Genomic DNA, 17335 nt, shown 5'->3' with positions numbered 1-17335 from the left:
TTCTCCTCCCTTATTCATAAACATACGCGCCCTCGCTTTGCGATTTAATTAGCCCGATGTGCTGCAGGAGAGATAAATTTCTGTTGCCGGCCGTAAATTCAGTTTCGACACGAATATGCAATTCGATATTTATACCTCGTTATCGAGCCGAACACAGCGACGTCGCGGCTCGAACAAAGGGGTGTATATATAGAAAATGACTTCATCACAGCGCACAATTGCCATATCGCCATAGTTTCCGATAGCCTAAACTCGGTGTATACGGCGTATACACACAACACGCATATCAGCTGACAGCGAGAGCCCACGTGTGCGCGTCGCCTGGGTAACGCCCGGCAAACAAAAAGTAGGCATCGGAGGCAGGGGCCCAGCGCGGATCAATCACGTCCCTTGTGTGTGTGTGCGTGTAGGTGCTTGCAGAGGCGGCAGCTCCAAATTCTCCATGCGAGTTTTTCCTTTGAAGTCGACAAAAGTGCAAAGTTTCAAAAATGACGCGATGCTGCAGAGACAGCGGGAATCTAAAGAGCTCAGGTAACGCTGATGGACAAGCCCGAAAATGCTCCTATATCGTTGTTGTGTGTGTGTGCGTGCGTGTGTGTATCCGTACAGTCACGCTGCTGTTGACACACTTTTAATTAACTCGGCCAAAAAAATTCATACACTCGCGGCTAGGATATACTAATATAACAGTGAATCTAATGCGAAAACGTTCCCACCCAGTGTACAACCAGACGGGCCAGAGCTACGTCGATCAGGTGTCGTTGCACCGATCGATGTGCACGCACTTGCGTCGGGTGCTGCTGGCGAAGAGCGTCGTGGACTCGAGGAACCCGAGATTCAGCCGCCTCCAGATGCAGAGAAGATGCCTCGCCTCGACTCCCAGTCGACCCTCGAGCTGTAAGCTGAGATTTTTCGAGAGATGCCCTTCCGAGGAAACCATCGACAAATTGGCATACGACACCGAGCATCATCCCTCTGTAAGATCCGCACTGCGACGCGCTGCACTCTCCTTTATCACGAGGAACATTTTCCCATAATGCAGCTCGATACGAGGGAAAAAATAAGGCGGAAAGTGCGGAATTATAATTTTATCGGGCAAACTTTTCCGATACATTAAAAGTTCCGCTCTTCCAGTTCTATGGACGCAGCGGTATTTTTATGCGCATTTCCGTATACAGAGCCGCACTATCCGCAGCGGGCTTTTACAACGGCTTCGATGGGGGCACGGCCGTTTTGACGCGTTTTGCCCCGAGGAAGGCTCAAGTGGCGGCCGTTTTTTTTCAGGAGATAATCAGGGTTCACTGCCGCAGCAAGAGCTCGTCGAACGAGCGGAGCTACAGCAGCGCCGAGGGACGAGCCGCCGCCGTCAACGAGACGAGTTGTCCCTGTGCGCGACCGAGCACTGCCAAGGACCGGCCGAAATCGAGCTTGAAGAGTCGAAAAAGGCTCGACGAGATCAACCAGTTCTGCGGCTCGAAGTCCTGCGTCAGCACGGCGAGCTCGAGGTATTGTTGTATAGCGCACGTTAAGAATTTTCCTTATTTACACGCGAGTTCTCGAGCTGATATCGTAATATTAACCGCGTCGGAGCGCGCTTACTTTTATACGGAAAGTTTTCCGCCTGCAGTTTCATTAGCGATTAAAATGAGTTTTTCGTTATTTCCCGCGCTAATTGACATCGGCTGCTATATACCGCGCAGCGATAAAGAAGCGTAATAATGTTCGCAGGAAATGCAAGTACGAGACTAAGCAGGAGCGACGTCCGTCCTCGTCGTCGCGAGGCGAAATAAGCCAGAAGCAGCAGTCCGAGCCCGAGGAAAGTTTGGGAAAGTTGCAAGCGGGCCGAGGGGCAGAGGAGGAGGAGGCGCGCTACGCCAAGTTCGTCTACGACATTACGCAAGAAATCGTCCAGAGCGGTCTTTACACAGACCGGGAATTAAAGCAAGTTTTCGAGAAGCATCTTGAGAGGAGTTCCGGACGTTTGAACAAGGTATACAGCTTGCTCGCGCCTGTAATTTTTCCACGCGCCAAACGACGAGTTCCACTGCACGAAGAAGTGCAGGCTACTCAATTCCCCGGGAAGTTCGCTCGCGCTCGTTAATTAGCCCGAGTTTTATTTGAGAGCTATATAGGTATCTGGTATTCGGAATATGCTAATCAAGGGCGGCTTGTTTTCGGGGCTTCGCGCTCGGCGACTAACGAGGATCATCGAATTTGGCGGTTTAACGCTGCTGGGGGACTGTTTAGAAGCGCCGCCGGCGGCTCCGATAATTTAATTAACGGCTGCCTGCAGTGCAGGATTCGATGATCCCCGTCAGTCGCGCCGTTAATCGATCCCGTTTACCGCGTCGAGCCATTGAACTTGAATAATTGCCAGAGGAAAATGCTCTACGAGATCTACCAGCTGAAAATCTCGCTGAACATGATGGACGACTCGGAGGAGGAGGAGGACGAGGTCGAGGCCGACCTGGTCTACGCGGAGAAGTTCGCCAGCCAGCGGGTGCCCAAGCCCCCGACGCCCCCGAAGGTCCTCAACGAGAACAAGGTGATCGAGAAGCTCGAGTCCTTCCGGCAGTTCCAGGAGAACGGCGAGCTCTACAACACCAGCGCGGCCTCGTCGCCGCGAAACAAGAGCGTCCGCGTCCTCCTCGTCGACGCCAACCCGGAGTTTCTCGTCACCGAGAGGGACGTGCTGTCGACGCTGATGGACAACCACGTCGAGCCCGAGCAGATCCAGAGGATTTACAGGAAGCTTTTCCAGCGCAGCAAGGACATGTCGCTCTGCGAGGCTGTGCGTATAGAAGCGTCGAAACTTAATTGATTAGTTATCGGCTAAGCTAGTTGGCCAACTCTCGCGGTTTCGCAGGTGCAAGTGGGCAGCGAGGTCGCCTACGCGCACAGGCTGAGAGTCGACAGGAGTACCAGCGCGGGCTCGCTGAGCAGCGCTTACCACAAGGAGAGCTCCCACGGAATCCTGCGGAAGGAGAGCACCGACTTTGCCGGCAAATCGCTCGGCCCGGACGCTTCGCGGCTCAGCCATCCGAAGAACAAGCAGAACGAGGCGCTGGAGAAGTGCGCCAGCTGGAGGATCGAGCATCGCTGCGACTGCAAGACGCAGTGAGTGCGACTTTTCTATTGCATCCTATACTCTCTCGAGTCTGCGTATGTCGAATCAGCGCCGTTTGTCGCAGGCCGTGCGAGCTGGAGCGCGAGGCCGAGAAGTCGGCGCGGAAAAAGGACAGCTCTAATAGGAAAATTAATTTCACCGAGAGCGAGAAGTCGAGGAGATCCGGAAAGGAGGCGAAAAGTTCGCCGGAAACTTTGGCGCGCTCGAGCGCGGTGCCTGGTAATTCGAGAGAGAGAGAGAGATTATTTCATAAACTCGCTCCGATGGAGAAAAGTTTTCCGCTCGGTGTTTACTCGTATATCTTATGCCTTTCAGCCGAGAAGCCAGACTCGGCGCGCAGCGAGGAGCCCGAGGAGATCGAGGAGGACATCGAGTCGGTGATCGACGAGCTGCCGGACAACAGGTCTCCCGTCGCCGACAAGTCCGACCACGAGGAGAAGGAGCTGTCCTCCGTCCAGGAGGAGGAGGAGGAGGAGGAGGAGGAGGAGGAGGAGCACGACGACAAGGCCGCCAGCAGCTCCGACGAGAGCCTCAAGTACTCGGACGACTTCTCGAACGCCTCGGAGGGCTCCAAGTCTCCCAAGGGCCAGGTGTGAACCCTTGATCCTACGCCTCCTTCCCTTTCCTCACGCGCCCCTCCGTCCCATCAAGGTCGGCAACCGGAGGTACTCCTCGATGCGCGACTATTTCGAGCGCTTCGCCACCATCGACGATCAGAAGATCTGGCGCATCAGCGAGGGCAGCTCATCGTCGTCCAGCTCGACCTCGGCCGCCGCGCCTGATTACCTGCAGCAGTCCTCCGCCGCCGGCAAAGTAATCAAAAAGCGCACAAGCTCCGGAATGAGCGGCTTCAAAGTCATGGACTCGTGGAACGAGCGGCTGTCCGAACTTTCCAGCGACTTTTATGTAAACTCTGCTGCTGGGGCCAAGTGCGACGAGCGCTGTAGACGAGTCTCCGTCAAAAGTTGCGGCGAGAGCTGCAAATTCGTCAGGACCGACTGCCGGAACCTCGGCCGTCCCAGCGGCTGTTTGAACAACCGACGAGGCTCCGACGGTTCTTCTTGAGAGGATGAGCCCCGAGCTTTGTAAATTACTTTTTTCCTCTTCTAACTTTTTCGCATATTGGCCGTTGGAAAATTTCGTCTAGTCCGTGGTTTTTTTTTTTTCCCCGTTAGTGTCCGTGCAATGTAACGCTTGGAGCGACTGAATATATAGTACAAATATTTTTTGAGCAGAGCAGGTGTGTTTCAATCGAACAAAACGCAAGAGTGATCGGTTTCGTGTCAATGACTTTATTTCAATCATGAAAGACAGACCATTTAACGTGACTATTACTTTGTATGGTACAGTGCTATTGTATGCCGTTGATTTGTTTACAGATCTTCAACAATGATAAAATGTACAGTGGAAAAATATACTTTAATGTACATACGTATTATAAAGTAGAATATTTAAATGTACTCGACATTTATATTTATAATATACACGTTATATATACGTACAGAACGATTTTAATAATTTAAGTAGTTAATCTAGTCATGTACCACTTGCTACGCATTATACTTTACATCGAGTTATGAACATAATCAAAGTTTCAAGAAGTTATGCACTATTAATCCTAGTAAAGTGTTTTCTTGCTTTGTACATTTGTTACATGTTTCTTTTAATACGCATGTACACCTAGAGATATGATTGACGCGGAGAGCCGTTTGAGAAACGGCTCCGCGGTAAAGCTTACTTGCTAAACTTTAAGGCTGCTTAAATTCTTGTACCGTGAAAATTGACGTTTGGCTCATTAGAGTGCATCCAGACCTATTCTCCTTCTCGAAGTTGAATATTCGTCAATTAAGGCTCTACTAAACCTTTCATCAGCAACAACAGCGATATATATATATATATATATATATTATCTAAACTTTCCAAATAAACGCAGTACGATTAGAAAGAAAGTGAACAAAACAAAATTTGTACTCATTTCTCTTAATAAAAAAAGAAAACAAAATTACAAACTAAATAATCACAAAAAATGCACTTGGCAACGTCGTTACCGCATTACGTGTGACATATACGTAACCAACTGTCACCATAGCATTAGATGAAATGATAAAAATCGAGTATTCAAATGTAGCAAACGTGAGAAAATCTGAAAAATTGGATACGGATCTGCGGTACGAAACTCTTGACCGCTCGGCATTAAAAAAATAGTTACTTTGATTAGTGATTCCTCCCTTTTCCGATTATAAAAAATCTCTGGCCGGCGTTCCGAGTATGCTCTTGGTCGAAATCCATCGACGAGATACATCCACTGTAAGTCGTCGTCGTCGGCGCAGACGATGATCGTCGTTGCTAGTTTACATGCCGTCCGAAGCATTGGACGATGAGTCTTCGTACTCGTGAGCGTCCGGTCCGCGATTCAGGACCTTTACTAAATCGGTAACTTGTTTAATCGTGTAGTTCGGTTTTGGGCCATTGTCGAGGAGACAATTGTCACCAAAGGGAACCCACACTGTTCCTGCAAATCCAGCTTCAATACCACCTATGACATCACAAAATCGAGTATTATTCATGGTGTCGACGCGTGCGATGCGTTATATTTCTCATTGTTTCGATCGGAATGGACTATGCTTCACACAGGCTTTCGTATAGTTAATTTTACCAAAACAGAGGCGATAAAAAAGGTTTGCAAGTAATTATGCGTCTACTACAGATAGATGGATGGATAGATAGATAGAGAGAGAGAGAGAGAGAGAGAGAGAGAGAGAGAGAGAGAGAGAGAGAGAGAGAGAGTGGGTGTACTGTGTTCAAGCTATTACTGCAAATATTTGTCTGTAAACATATAAGATCGCATGATGTATAGGTATTAAATTAATTGCAAGCTGCAGCCAGCTGCGTGGAGCTCTCACCTAGAATGTCCGTCTCTAACTTATCCCCCACCATGATACAATTTTCGGGATTAACTCGGAGATAGCGGCAGGCCTCCTCGAAAATTCGAGCCTCCGGCTTCTCCCAGGGCAGATCGCCCGAGACGAGCATGACGTCAAAGTACTGCTGCAAGCTGAGCTTGCGGATCTTCTCCCACTGGGCGTTCGAGGGCCCGTTAGTGATGAGACCGAGGAGGTACTTGTCGCGCAGCTGGCGCAGCATGGAGACCGTGTCCGGGCTGAGGGCGAGGTAGTGGTACCTCAGGTAGAGCCATCTTTCGTAAATTTGTTTAGCAAGGTAAGAATACTTCTCTCCGAGGGCTTTGCTCCAGAGGCTCGTGCGCCAAGTGTCCAGACTGAACTGTACGTTGTCTGGACACTTTCTGAACTGCTTAAGATACGAGCTCGTGATCTTGCCGGCGGAATCTTGCGCTATTCCATACTCCTCCGACAGCTCCTCTGCAAGCTGTTGGTAATCAGGAAAAAGCAACGTTCATTTTAGTTTCTTTCATACGCTCGCGCGCACGCGCTGCAGCTGCTTTTGGGAGAAAATGACACATGATTAATCTTAATCTTTTTACACGTTACACATTTTATCAATAATGAGACAGAATTGGCGAAGATAGAAAAATTGCTCGAGCCGCATTCAACAATTGTCAAGTTTGTTTTTTAATCGTGAATGTTCACTTCACTTCACTTTCTACAGTTAGTTTCATTTGAGAGTTGTTGAATGCGGCCTCTGAAACACAAAACATAATTCTGGAATTGAGGAGATTGAGCGGTCAATGAGGACTCTTAATTCGTATTAATGATTACCTAGGAAATGCATTGATTCATTCAAATACTCGAGCCGACTAATTTTGGACTCTTCAGCTGGCATCCATGGACGCTGCTGTAATCACGACAAAATCAGTTGTGCCAACAACAGACTTATTCGATTAATTTACTATTCTTTATATGCTTTACGATTACATAGCGTGTGCATATCTCATGACGACTCTCGCTCTTTCTGCAGATGCTGCTCTCTGTTCTGATTAGAGTTTGCGAAAGACTTATAACAAGGGGCCTTCTAAAAAACATTGTTCAATGTGCGAAGAAGGCCTCTTAAAAGGCTTGCTACATATACTGATTTCGCGCGCTCAAACTATAGGATATCTGAAATTAAGAAATTATACTTATGCCAAGTTGGGGAGAGGTTTGAGAAATAATCAAATGCACCTTTATGAAATTATACAGATTTAATTAAAAATCTCTTCCATCAATACAAATGCTTAACGACGAATAAACATAAACAGTTTTATATATATATATATATATATATATATACTGTCATTATATTATTACAATTCGTAAAGTTTTTTCTTTTCTTTTTTTTTATAATTTCGTGTATCATTATCCCAGCATAGAAAAAAATAAAAAACATCAAAGGCACTTTGCATTAATTTCCTTTTGCTACGAGTGCCAGAAAACTTGTTTTTCTTTTCATGCACAATGAAATAAGGCATTAACAGTATTATATACGTATGACGCTCCCTAAGAAACTAAAAGGTGAAGCTTGTCGTCCGATGCCAGGATACTATTTTCAGGTGTGATGTTCTCTAAATATACATCAGAGTCACGAGCATCTCTGTCACCCATCTCACTGACTTTTATAATTATAATACCTATACGACACTGGACTCTGATCTGATCATCACCTATTATGAGACGCGAGATTTTACGTTATAAATATAAAAATTGTTTTGAATTCTAGTTTGTCAACAGACCTTGTTTTCCTCATAAACCAAACGGGTTTTTAGACCAACTAAATTAATCTGTCTCTATTTTTTTGCTGGAATAATATAAAAAATGTTACGAATGAAAATTTATTTATCTGGTTTGTCTTTTTTTTTTATACAAAATACAAAGTTTACGTATTCTACACAATTTTTTTGGCATTATTGAACTTATATCGATAATAATGAAAGCACACTCTTCATACTTTTATTCAATGACAATATAATAAAATCAGTTATACTGTACATTTGATATTACGAAATATATATATATATATATGAACAAATTCAAATTTAATCTCCAAACAAATTCTTTCCCAATTCCATCATGCGATGATTTCTGCAGACGGTCAATGCACCTGCTTTCTTGAGTACGGATGCCACGCTTTTATCAGCCTTCACCAGGTGACATAATAAATCTTCGAATGCAGACTTAACATTTGGCTGCAGTCCCCCGATCTTGACTTTCTTCAAGGTATCGACTATGCCTTCGGCCCAGCCAGACTCTATCGCAAACTCTGAGAGCCAAGGAACCATTTGCAGAACACCTGCCATTGTTTGCATTCCCAAGAACCATAATTCCATTATTTCCATCCAATGCTCCTTGTACGAAATATTGACGACCAATTCTGTTGGATCATTGCTCTCGTCTACGATGTAAGCATCCCACAGGAATCTGATGGTTGCTTGGATGTAACGGCAAATCGAGAAGTCATTCTTTTTTATACGTTTGGCCTGCTGCTTCAGTAATAACAGTCCAAGAACGGCTAAATTACCGTGCAATACTAAATTTTCCGGGATTTGTTTCAGCTCTGGCAAGCTATCAAATATAAACTTAAGCAAATTGATAAACGTTGGAGATTCCTCAACCAGTTTCGCCTCCAATACAGTGATATTCATAAGCACATTGCAGATAGATACCATGGCAGTTCTTGAATCTGCCATTTCTTCAAGAACATGGGGTTCCAATTCTTTGGCAGGTTCTTTAAGCGCCTTAAGTCGATCTGCCTTTGGTACTGGTGGTTTCTTGTAATGTACGATGGTCCAATGATATGACAAACACTCAAACAAAACTTCATCTTGCTTATGCTTAAGCAGTATTTTTCTTGCATCTTCCTCAACTGCAAGATGGCAAAGGGCCGGCAACAACAGTCTTAAAACGTCGATGTCACTGAGAGGGTCATGTTTAACAGGTTCTGCAGAAGAAGAGCCTTCGTCGGCTTTGGCTCCAAGCTTAGCTTTCTCCGCTAGTTTCTTATTACGATGTGCATAGAATGTGTCGTTTGCAACGGTCAAGATGTATGGCAGCAGAGCATGAACTTGGGTACGCATCGCTGATGTTTCTTGAGCAAGCCAAGCTGCTAAAACTCTTACCATGGCACAGACAAATATACGTTCCTTAACATCCGTGAGTTCCTTCATTTTAGACACTGATGTAAGTAAGCCAATCACAGCAGCAAATGCACCTTTCAATGCAGTATAGAGAGATTGTTTCTCTTTTTGCTCCATATCTAGCTGGTCAGTTATAATGTAAGATAAAGAGATCTCCAAAATCATAAAGCAAGCTACAATGAGATCAGCATTAGCCATCACAGTCTTTATTTGCTTTCCCTCGAGCTGCATTCTTACTTCAATAGAAGCTAACTGAATTAGTAACAAGAAGAAAACTTTGGGTCTCTCTTCATCAGACAAAGCCCACTCCACACCCAATAACTCCAGAGTTACGGATGCAAGTTTCAGTGCAGGATCTCTTTGATTTTTTCCAATTTTTGATCCAAGAATGTCATTCAGGCCTTTGTGAATACTTTGAGGCCAAGATTCATTGCTTGCACTTTTGGAAATAATATCTCGCCTGCAAGAAGAGAGTAGGGCTTGCAAGATTGTACAGAGTTGGAATTTCCTCTCATCGTTATCGGTTTCAAAGTCTAAGGCAACCTTATTGACAATGGCATGGAAGGGTGCAGTATCAGTTGCATCCCATGCCTCTGGTCCAAACTGGTTAGCTAGGGTTACTAAAATATTTAACGCCTCATCGGTTTTAAAGCTCTTTTCAGCATAAATTTCACACATTTTGGGAATAGCTTTCTGCTCGATCAGTGCTTTTTGTCCAGGATAATATTGAGCAATACTCTGTAGGCATCTGTAAGCCTCACTTACGATAATCAAGGTATCATCTGGAGCATCTTCGTCGGCTTGAGAAACAATTTCCAAAAGGGCAGGTACGTGTCCAATCATATCAGGATGGGATGCCAGTACTGGATCATCACAAAATGCAGTAAGAATAGACAAAGCCACTGATTTGTAAACTTGAGGTGGGCAATCTACAGGAACGTCGTCACTCATCAATAACTTTCTGATAAACTTTGCACCAATAGCCTCGAACAGTAGCTTCTTAGCAGCAGATGAGCAGTCTTTTCCGTTAACCAATTTAGTCACCATGAAAAGAGCAGCGAATTTCTCAGAATCTCCATTGACCATTTTTAGCATGGCAACGCACTTCTTCACCCCATCGGGAATAGTTTGGGCACTGTCAACTTCCATCTTGAGCACTGGTTTAATATCGATCAAAAGTCAATGATTCTTCTCAAACGCTATCGTCAGAGTTGTTTGCACTGTCTTCACCACAGAGAGCAGAGAATCAAAGAAAATTCGTTTGTCTGCATGCCTCTGTTTCTCGTAAGGCAGCTCTCAGCCAACTGGCAGTGCTCCCACAGAGCGGACGCTTCCCCGTACTAGCCTTGCCCTTTGACACACTCTTTTGGAAGTACCAAAATAGCACTTAAAACTCGGAGAGCTTCCAAAATTAGCCTCTGGGTGCAGCTACCCCTTGCAAAGTTTGGTAGCCCTGTGGCAGTATGGAAGAGGGCTACTCAACTTCTGAAATAACTCTAAAGTGGGAAAACCTAGTGCGTAGAGCAATACGACAACATGGCAACAGCTTAAAAATAGTCTTGTTTACTCGTGCAGCAGCAGCAGCAGCAGCAGGAGATCACTGATTTATGGTTCTAGCCTCAGTCGCGTAAAAACGTTCCAACGTCGTCACAGCAGCAGGGAGAATCTCTTCTGCCTATGGGAGCGAGCGCGCGATTCTGCTGGCGAACTGGCCGGCTCGAAAATGTTTTTTTCTCTCTCTCGCTATGTCGGTTCGCGCGCGCAGGAAGGCCGGTGCCAAGAAAAGGAGCGAGGCACGTCCGGAACGAGAAAATCGCTCTCTCCCCGACGTCGTAGTAGTGATTCTAAAATAATCGCGCGAGAGAAAGCACTATATTGGGCATCGGCGGCTCGTGTTACATGCGGCTTCGAGCCCCCGCTCTATTTCGGCTCTCGAGCGGCAGCGGCAGCAGGCAGCCCTCGCGTGTGCGTCGTCCACGCAGGAATCTTCCTCGGCTACTCTGGGCTGTGAGTATTACGGACTTGGACTTGGAGCACTCGGTTTCTTCGCAGCGCGACGCCGAGTAGATCTTCACGATTCTCCGGAGTGTCTCGAGCGCGCGAACGCGGAGCGGAAGAACTACTGCGCGTGTATAGATATATATTAGCTCTGCCCCTTCTACACTGCGCTCTTTAGGGTCTTTATAGAATTACGAGATTCGCTGTCATTTACCGAGCATCGTCCGTGATTTTCCGCTCGATTAGAATGATAGCATCAGTGCAAAAGAGGCTATGTTCGCGGTTTCGTCGTATACGTTCGACGACGTCGTCTGCTCGCTCGGCTCATATAAGTATAGAACACACACGGTGTGGCGTGACGTCTGCGCGTGCTCGTGCCTGACCTCTCTCGCGTCCTTTGCATCAGCGGCGCAAGACGCAGAGTCTCGGAAACTCGGAAAAGCCTATTGTTTGTCTATGCAGATATGCATCCTATGAGCTCTGTGCTCTTTGCTCGTTCCATCATCCTTCTTTTTCTCCTATATGCATGTATCAGAGAACGCAGTCTTTCACTTTGAGAACGATATGCGTTTATAGTGGGCCACGAGCGCACAGTATACTTATATATGTATAATGCATGCGTTTATTTATATAATTAGGTGCGTGTGTATGCACGTATGGGGGGAGCTCGATGGGGTGGGGGGGAGGTCAGGGGATCGAGAACGGGGAGACAACAATGCGTGCTGAAATATATAATAATGCAAGTTTGGCAGTATGTCGTAAGTAAAATACAAAATGTATATAAAATGTGTAGGCACTGAGATTCTATGAGAGAAAAAATTATATACAGCGGGTGGTGTATGGCGTTATAGTAAGATCATGTCACAGTGTATATATATATATATATATATATATATATATATATATATATATATATATATATATAAAAATGTATATATGCGAGGAGAGTATCGAATGCGAACTAATGGGCTATACCTTGCGACAGGCTAAACTGTCCCCCTTTCTCGTCTCGATGAGGGTGTTGTCCAGATCGAAGAATAGCGCGCTGAGCTCAGCAGCGTTCGGACGGTCCTCGCGCCCTCGGAAGCCAGCCATTTGCAGCCTTTGATATACGTGCGATTGCGCGCGAAATAGCGAGCGGATCGAGCAGTACTCTCTTTCCCTCTGTTCTGTTCTCTGTAAAAACAACACACGTCGGCCGCTGAATGTGATGACGGCTAAGCTCTCTCTCTCTCTCTCTCTCTAGTGTCTCTCCGCGTTCGCTGGCAGGCAGGCAGGCAGCAGTGGAGCTCTCTCCAGACGGGGTAACACGCAGCACGGCCAGAAGAGATGACCCGGATCCCTCTGCTCCGCTATCTCTCTCTCTCTCTCTTTCTTTCGAGCGAGCGAGCTAGCTACAACACGTTCTCCTCGCGGCTCCCCTCCCCTCGGGCTTTTTTTAGAGCCGACGAGTTGCGCTCTCGGGGATATGGGAGATTCTTGATTGAATAAAGCACGCAGGCGCGCTGGCTGCTGTGAGCTGTGCGCTCTTTGTTCTTTGTTGGACCGAGCTCACTCTCTCTCTCTCTCTCTCTCACTCTACGTCTCTTTACCCCGCTCTAAGTATACGCATGTATATACTTGTGTAACACATACGCGATACACGACCTCACCGCGCGAGTCGTTCGATAGTTTTGTTTAGGAAAAGGTGGCGCTAGTTGACGGCTCGGACGTTCGCGATGTCACGTGATAAGGCAGGGAGTGAGGAGTGTCCGCGGTCGGTTCTCGCTGCGGATGACAGGAATCTGCCTTACCGGCTCTGATATTTTTGTTTTTATTCCAAAAGATCGTAAAATAATTCCGTTGAAAACAACACAATGGTGTGTGAAATACTTAGTTCGTGGAAAATTTAGGCTTGTAAAGGGAAGTATCAGTCGTATTATCCAAGAGATTGAATTAAATTTAGCGTAAGATTAAGCTATTGCGCATCAAGTCGCAACACTATGTGTGTAGATATGCGCGCCGAAAATCGAGCCGATGATCTCTGCGTCATCGGAAAAGTGACTCTGTATTTTTGACATGCTTGCGAGCTTGGCGGATGTTATGTTAACCATCATTTTAGAAATTATACGAATGAGAGTTTACTCGTTACTCGGCATAAACCTGTTGGTGCTCGAAATCTTGCAAAACTCATCAGTTTGTAACCGAGAGCAGACGAAAAAAGTCGATCAATCTCTGGCAAGATGATACGTGAGTTGAGTGTAAATTTTTTGCTTTTATTCATGCTCGAACTGAAGTTATTGCTATATTGAAGTTTTCCTCATTTCGTTGTATGTACATGTAAATATTGCATTTAGTAAACAAAATCAATTTTCCAAGGTCATATATGTAAACATGCACAGCATACATAAATTAGAGTAATTATGCATTCGGTCAATAATGTTTTACGCTACGTAACAGCCGAGCAGTCAGTAAAAGATCTCATCGAGATTGCAGAAGACTGTTTTGCGGTTTTCTGCACGTGATACGAAGTTTCTTTGTTGGAAATTTGAATCGCACACAAACTCCTTGACCCACTAATATTCTTCTTGTTTTTAACGCGATTCGTCACTACAACTCTAAGTGCGATGAATTATCGCATGCCTCCGTTATGAGTGTGCAAAATACGAACGATAACATTCGTACGGTTTTACATAAATTCGTGGTTAACGGTTGCAGGCGCGCCGACAATCGTTGTTCTGATCTGCGTCGCCCTGGTCCAAGCCGATTTCAACCAGGACACGGACTGGAGCAGCGCCCAGTCGTTCTACGACTTCAAAGCTCGCGATCTCCAGGGCAACGAGATTTCCCTGGACAAGTATCGTGGCCACGTGGTTGTCGCCATCAACGGAGCGACCAAATGTCCAGCTTCTTCGAAGGGCTTCAAGCAGCTTCAGGCCTTGCTGGAGCGTTACGGCGAATCTGATGGGCTTAGGGTCGTGAATTTCACTGTCGACGGACTGGCCGGTGGTTCTGGCACCAGCGAAGAAATCGCCGCCTTCTTCCAGAGCAAGGACTTCGCGCTCGACGTACTCGAGAAGATCGAGACCGAGGGAGACAAAGCGCATCCTGTTTACAAGTGGATGAAGTCGCAGCTTCCAACTCAGGACAAGATAATGCCAGGATCGAAGATCGTCATCGACAAGAATGGCAAGGTCGTGTACAGGGGTATGCCTACTGGGCCTGTTGCGGAATTGGAGGATACTCTCAAGCAGTATTTTTGAGCAGATAAAGAATTTTCGAAATTAATTGGCAGGTATTATGAAGAAACGCGTTAAGAATGTTTCACGGATGAATCCTTGAATAGATTTACAACTTTGTGACATTTATTGGGAATTTCGAATTTGAATACCATTACTTCTCGAAATTACTGTCAATCACAGTATAAGAATAAAATTTGAGCAATAGTAGTTAATAACTTGTCAGATGAGTTGATTATTCGTGATCACGAAAGCTACTGAATTTCATGTTGCGAATCGTGGGTACAATAATTACATGCGGTTAAATTTAGAAAAAATATAGGACATCGTCGTCACACGAGAAATCTCGTTGAAATAAAAATATTTTTCACACCAAGTAATCAAGCTTTTCAATCATTTTTACCTACTTACACGGATTTATGCAACATACCAAGAAGCGGACAAATTGATAGCGTTGAAAAGTAGAATTTCGCATTTAAAAATTTTCATTATAGCTCAGAATGTATGCTTCCACCGATGCATGTATTGTGTACGACCTTTATTGCAGCGTTAATAGCAATGTTTCTTAGTCTACGAGCAGTAATTCATCCGTTGCGATTGAATGCCAATTAATAATCGATGATCAGCCTGAAATTAGACACTTCCAGTAATTACGAGCTACGGCGTACCCTGTTTACTCTGTCCCGTGATACTTTCCCCAAGGATAATCTTTTGCACAACATTTAGCAAAACACGTCTGACCAGTGCTATGGGAGAGACGACCGTCAGTTCAAAAAAGGCGAAGACGATCGGGAGCAACATTATAACGTGTGGAACAAGTTTTCATAACATAAAACAAACACACGTGGTCACATATGTCCCTACCGATCTCGGATGGTTTTTACTCGCCGGCGAGTCGCCGGTTCTATAAGTATAACATATATCTCGCGTGTCGGCATCGCAGGAGATAAAAACACGTCAGAGATGATTATATTCCGCTCGGGCTGTTGCTTCGTATAATTCTGCATTATCTCAGCTGTGATCTTGAGGATCGTCTGGTCGACGTTTAACTATTCAGCCTGGCTATCTTCTATACCTACTTATATAGCGCTGCAAACATAAATTCTCCGAGAGCAGCGGCGAGAGGCGCACTTTCTGGACTATCGCGGCACGAAACGAAACGCGACGATCAGTCGACAGACGTCAGTCCGACAATCAACAGTGAAAGTCAAGCAAGATGATGCGTAAGTTTTTCTCTGTTATTATAACTTTGCTGTTGTTTATTTTTGCGCTTGATACTGGAGCTAGGGGAATTGGATTTAGACTATAAAATATTCGGTTAAAACTCAGTTTTATAGAATTCTAAATTTCTTTGTGTATTTTAAGATTTTAACGATAAAATTGAAGCTTCTAAAAAGATCCTTGTTTGAACTAATGTGATTTAATACAATGATATTGAAAAAATTGGCAATTTTCTGCTACTAATCACTTTTAACAATTACTTATGTATTTTTAGATCTTTATCAAAATGTCAGCTCAAGTCTTATAGGTTATGTATTATAATTTAATGATTTGTGCCGTGTCACGTATTATATATCAATGATCACTTGGTAAATTATCGATTTCCCTTATCAGTGCAAATTTCGAATGTACACATTACCTTGTGGAGACTTATTGGTTTATCAAAATATGATGACATCATTATATTTCTTGTCATATTTTTTCTGCGAATGGACTTTGTTCGTCAGAATATTTGCACATTACCTTTACATTAACGGAAGAGTTTGGATGTCAGACTGTAGCATCTTTCTACAGTAATTTTAAGATTTCTGTTTGTGTATTTCTCACTGAAAAATGGATCTCTCGATAAAACATATATTGTACAGAGACAGATATAGTTCCAACGTTGGTATGCGCACGCATCCAAATGATGTATTTTGAGAGTCGCGCCGCGCGAGAATTTGATTTTATCCATTTTCAACATCAAAATATCAATTCCGGTGATTTCAAAATAATTTTATTATTGGAGTCGAAGTACCATTCCTAATGCCAGATTCTGTGAGCAGGTTTTACAGTAATACTCGGCCTCGTCTGCATCGCCGGTGTTTTCGGCCAGAGCTGTGATAAGACAAAGGAGGAATGTCCCGAAGCAAAGGAAGCCGAAGTTAAGTTTAACCAGGACACGGACTGGAGCAAGGCTAAATCTATTTACGAATTTCATGCCAAAGACATTCGCGGCAATGATGTTTCATTGGATAAATACCGGGGCCACGTTGCAATTATCGTCAACGTTGCGAGCCAGTGCGGCTTGACTGACACGAATTACAAACAGCTACAGAGCTTGTTCGAGAAGTACGGAAAATCAAAGGGATTGAGAATCTTGGCCTTCCCGTCGAACGAGTTCGCCGGACAAGAACCGGGAACTTCCGAGGAGATTTTGAACTTCGTCAAGAAATACAACGTGTCCTTTGACATGTTCGAGAAGATTCAGGTAAATGGAGATGAGGCTCATCCCCTGTACAAGTGGCTCAAGTCTCAGGAAGAAGGAGCTGGAACTATCACCGATGGTATCAAGTGGAACTTCACCAAATTTTTGATCGACAAAAATGGAAAGGTTGTCTCCAGATTCGCGCCTACCACTGAGCCTTTCTCCATGGAAGATACCATCACCAAATACTTGTAATTTAATTTCATCAGTATGATATTTATATGACTTATTGTTTAGTTTTTAAATACTTGAGTACTATACATTTGAACAATAACCCATATGAACACATTTTTAAGACTGTTTTACTGAAATTAACGTTCTTGATAACATTAACCTAGCTTTAATGCCGACTTTGTAATATTTTATGTCATAGTTATCTTTACCAAATAAAAGAAATTCTTCTATTTCAATAAAATAATACGTCCCCCTCTTTTGAA

General features: G+C 44.7%; 5 protein-coding genes across 5 annotated transcripts; 3 read left to right on the top strand and 2 right to left on the bottom strand.

The window, feature by feature from the left end:
- The first annotated feature begins 101 nt into the window (after positions 1-101).
- Positions 102-5056, top strand: LOC103316963 (eukaryotic translation initiation factor 5B-like). Its single transcript, XM_008213360.2, has 9 exons — positions 102-531; positions 721-977; positions 1285-1505; positions 1729-1990; positions 2378-2791; positions 2867-3117; positions 3192-3346; positions 3443-3717; positions 3779-5056. The coding sequence occupies exons 1-9, from the start codon at positions 489-491 to the stop codon at positions 4190-4192; spliced, it is 2292 nt and encodes a 763-aa protein (XP_008211582.2). The 5' UTR covers positions 102-488; the 3' UTR covers positions 4193-5056.
- LOC100114567 (N-acylneuraminate-9-phosphatase) lies at positions 4399-12857 on the bottom strand. Its single transcript, XM_008213359.4, has 3 exons — positions 12189-12857; positions 6031-6514; positions 4399-5663 (listed from the first exon to the last, which is right to left on the bottom strand). Exons 1-3 carry the CDS (start codon positions 12306-12308, stop codon positions 5479-5481), a joined length of 789 nt encoding a protein of 262 aa, XP_008211581.1. The 5' UTR covers positions 12309-12857; the 3' UTR covers positions 4399-5478.
- Positions 7268-12042, bottom strand: LOC103316962 (neurochondrin homolog). Its single transcript, XM_016984965.3, has one exon. It carries the CDS (start codon positions 10362-10364, stop codon positions 8118-8120), a length of 2247 nt encoding a protein of 748 aa, XP_016840454.1. The 5' UTR covers positions 10365-12042; the 3' UTR covers positions 7268-8117.
- A 13-nt stretch (positions 12858-12870) lies between the features above and the next one.
- Positions 12871-14811, top strand: LOC100123141 (phospholipid hydroperoxide glutathione peroxidase-like). The gene is made up of 2 exons (XM_001606701.6): positions 12871-13442; positions 13911-14811. Exons 1-2 carry the CDS (start codon positions 13436-13438, stop codon positions 14453-14455), a joined length of 552 nt encoding a protein of 183 aa, XP_001606751.1. The 5' UTR covers positions 12871-13435; the 3' UTR covers positions 14456-14811.
- A 496-nt stretch (positions 14812-15307) lies between these two features.
- On the top strand, positions 15308-17316 carry LOC100114603 (probable phospholipid hydroperoxide glutathione peroxidase). The gene is made up of 2 exons (XM_001608082.6): positions 15308-15654; positions 16477-17316. Exons 1-2 carry the CDS (start codon positions 15648-15650, stop codon positions 17091-17093), a joined length of 624 nt encoding a protein of 207 aa, XP_001608132.1. The 5' UTR covers positions 15308-15647; the 3' UTR covers positions 17094-17316.
- Positions 17317-17335: the final 19 nt, after the last annotated feature.

This window comes from Nasonia vitripennis, chromosome 4, assembly GCF_009193385.2.
Source record: "Nasonia vitripennis strain AsymCx chromosome 4, Nvit_psr_1.1, whole genome shotgun sequence".
NCBI lineage: Eukaryota > Metazoa > Arthropoda > Insecta > Hymenoptera > Pteromalidae > Nasonia > Nasonia vitripennis.
The sequence above is the reverse complement of the archived record's forward strand: the minus strand, read 5'-3'. Positions and strand labels throughout refer to the sequence as shown.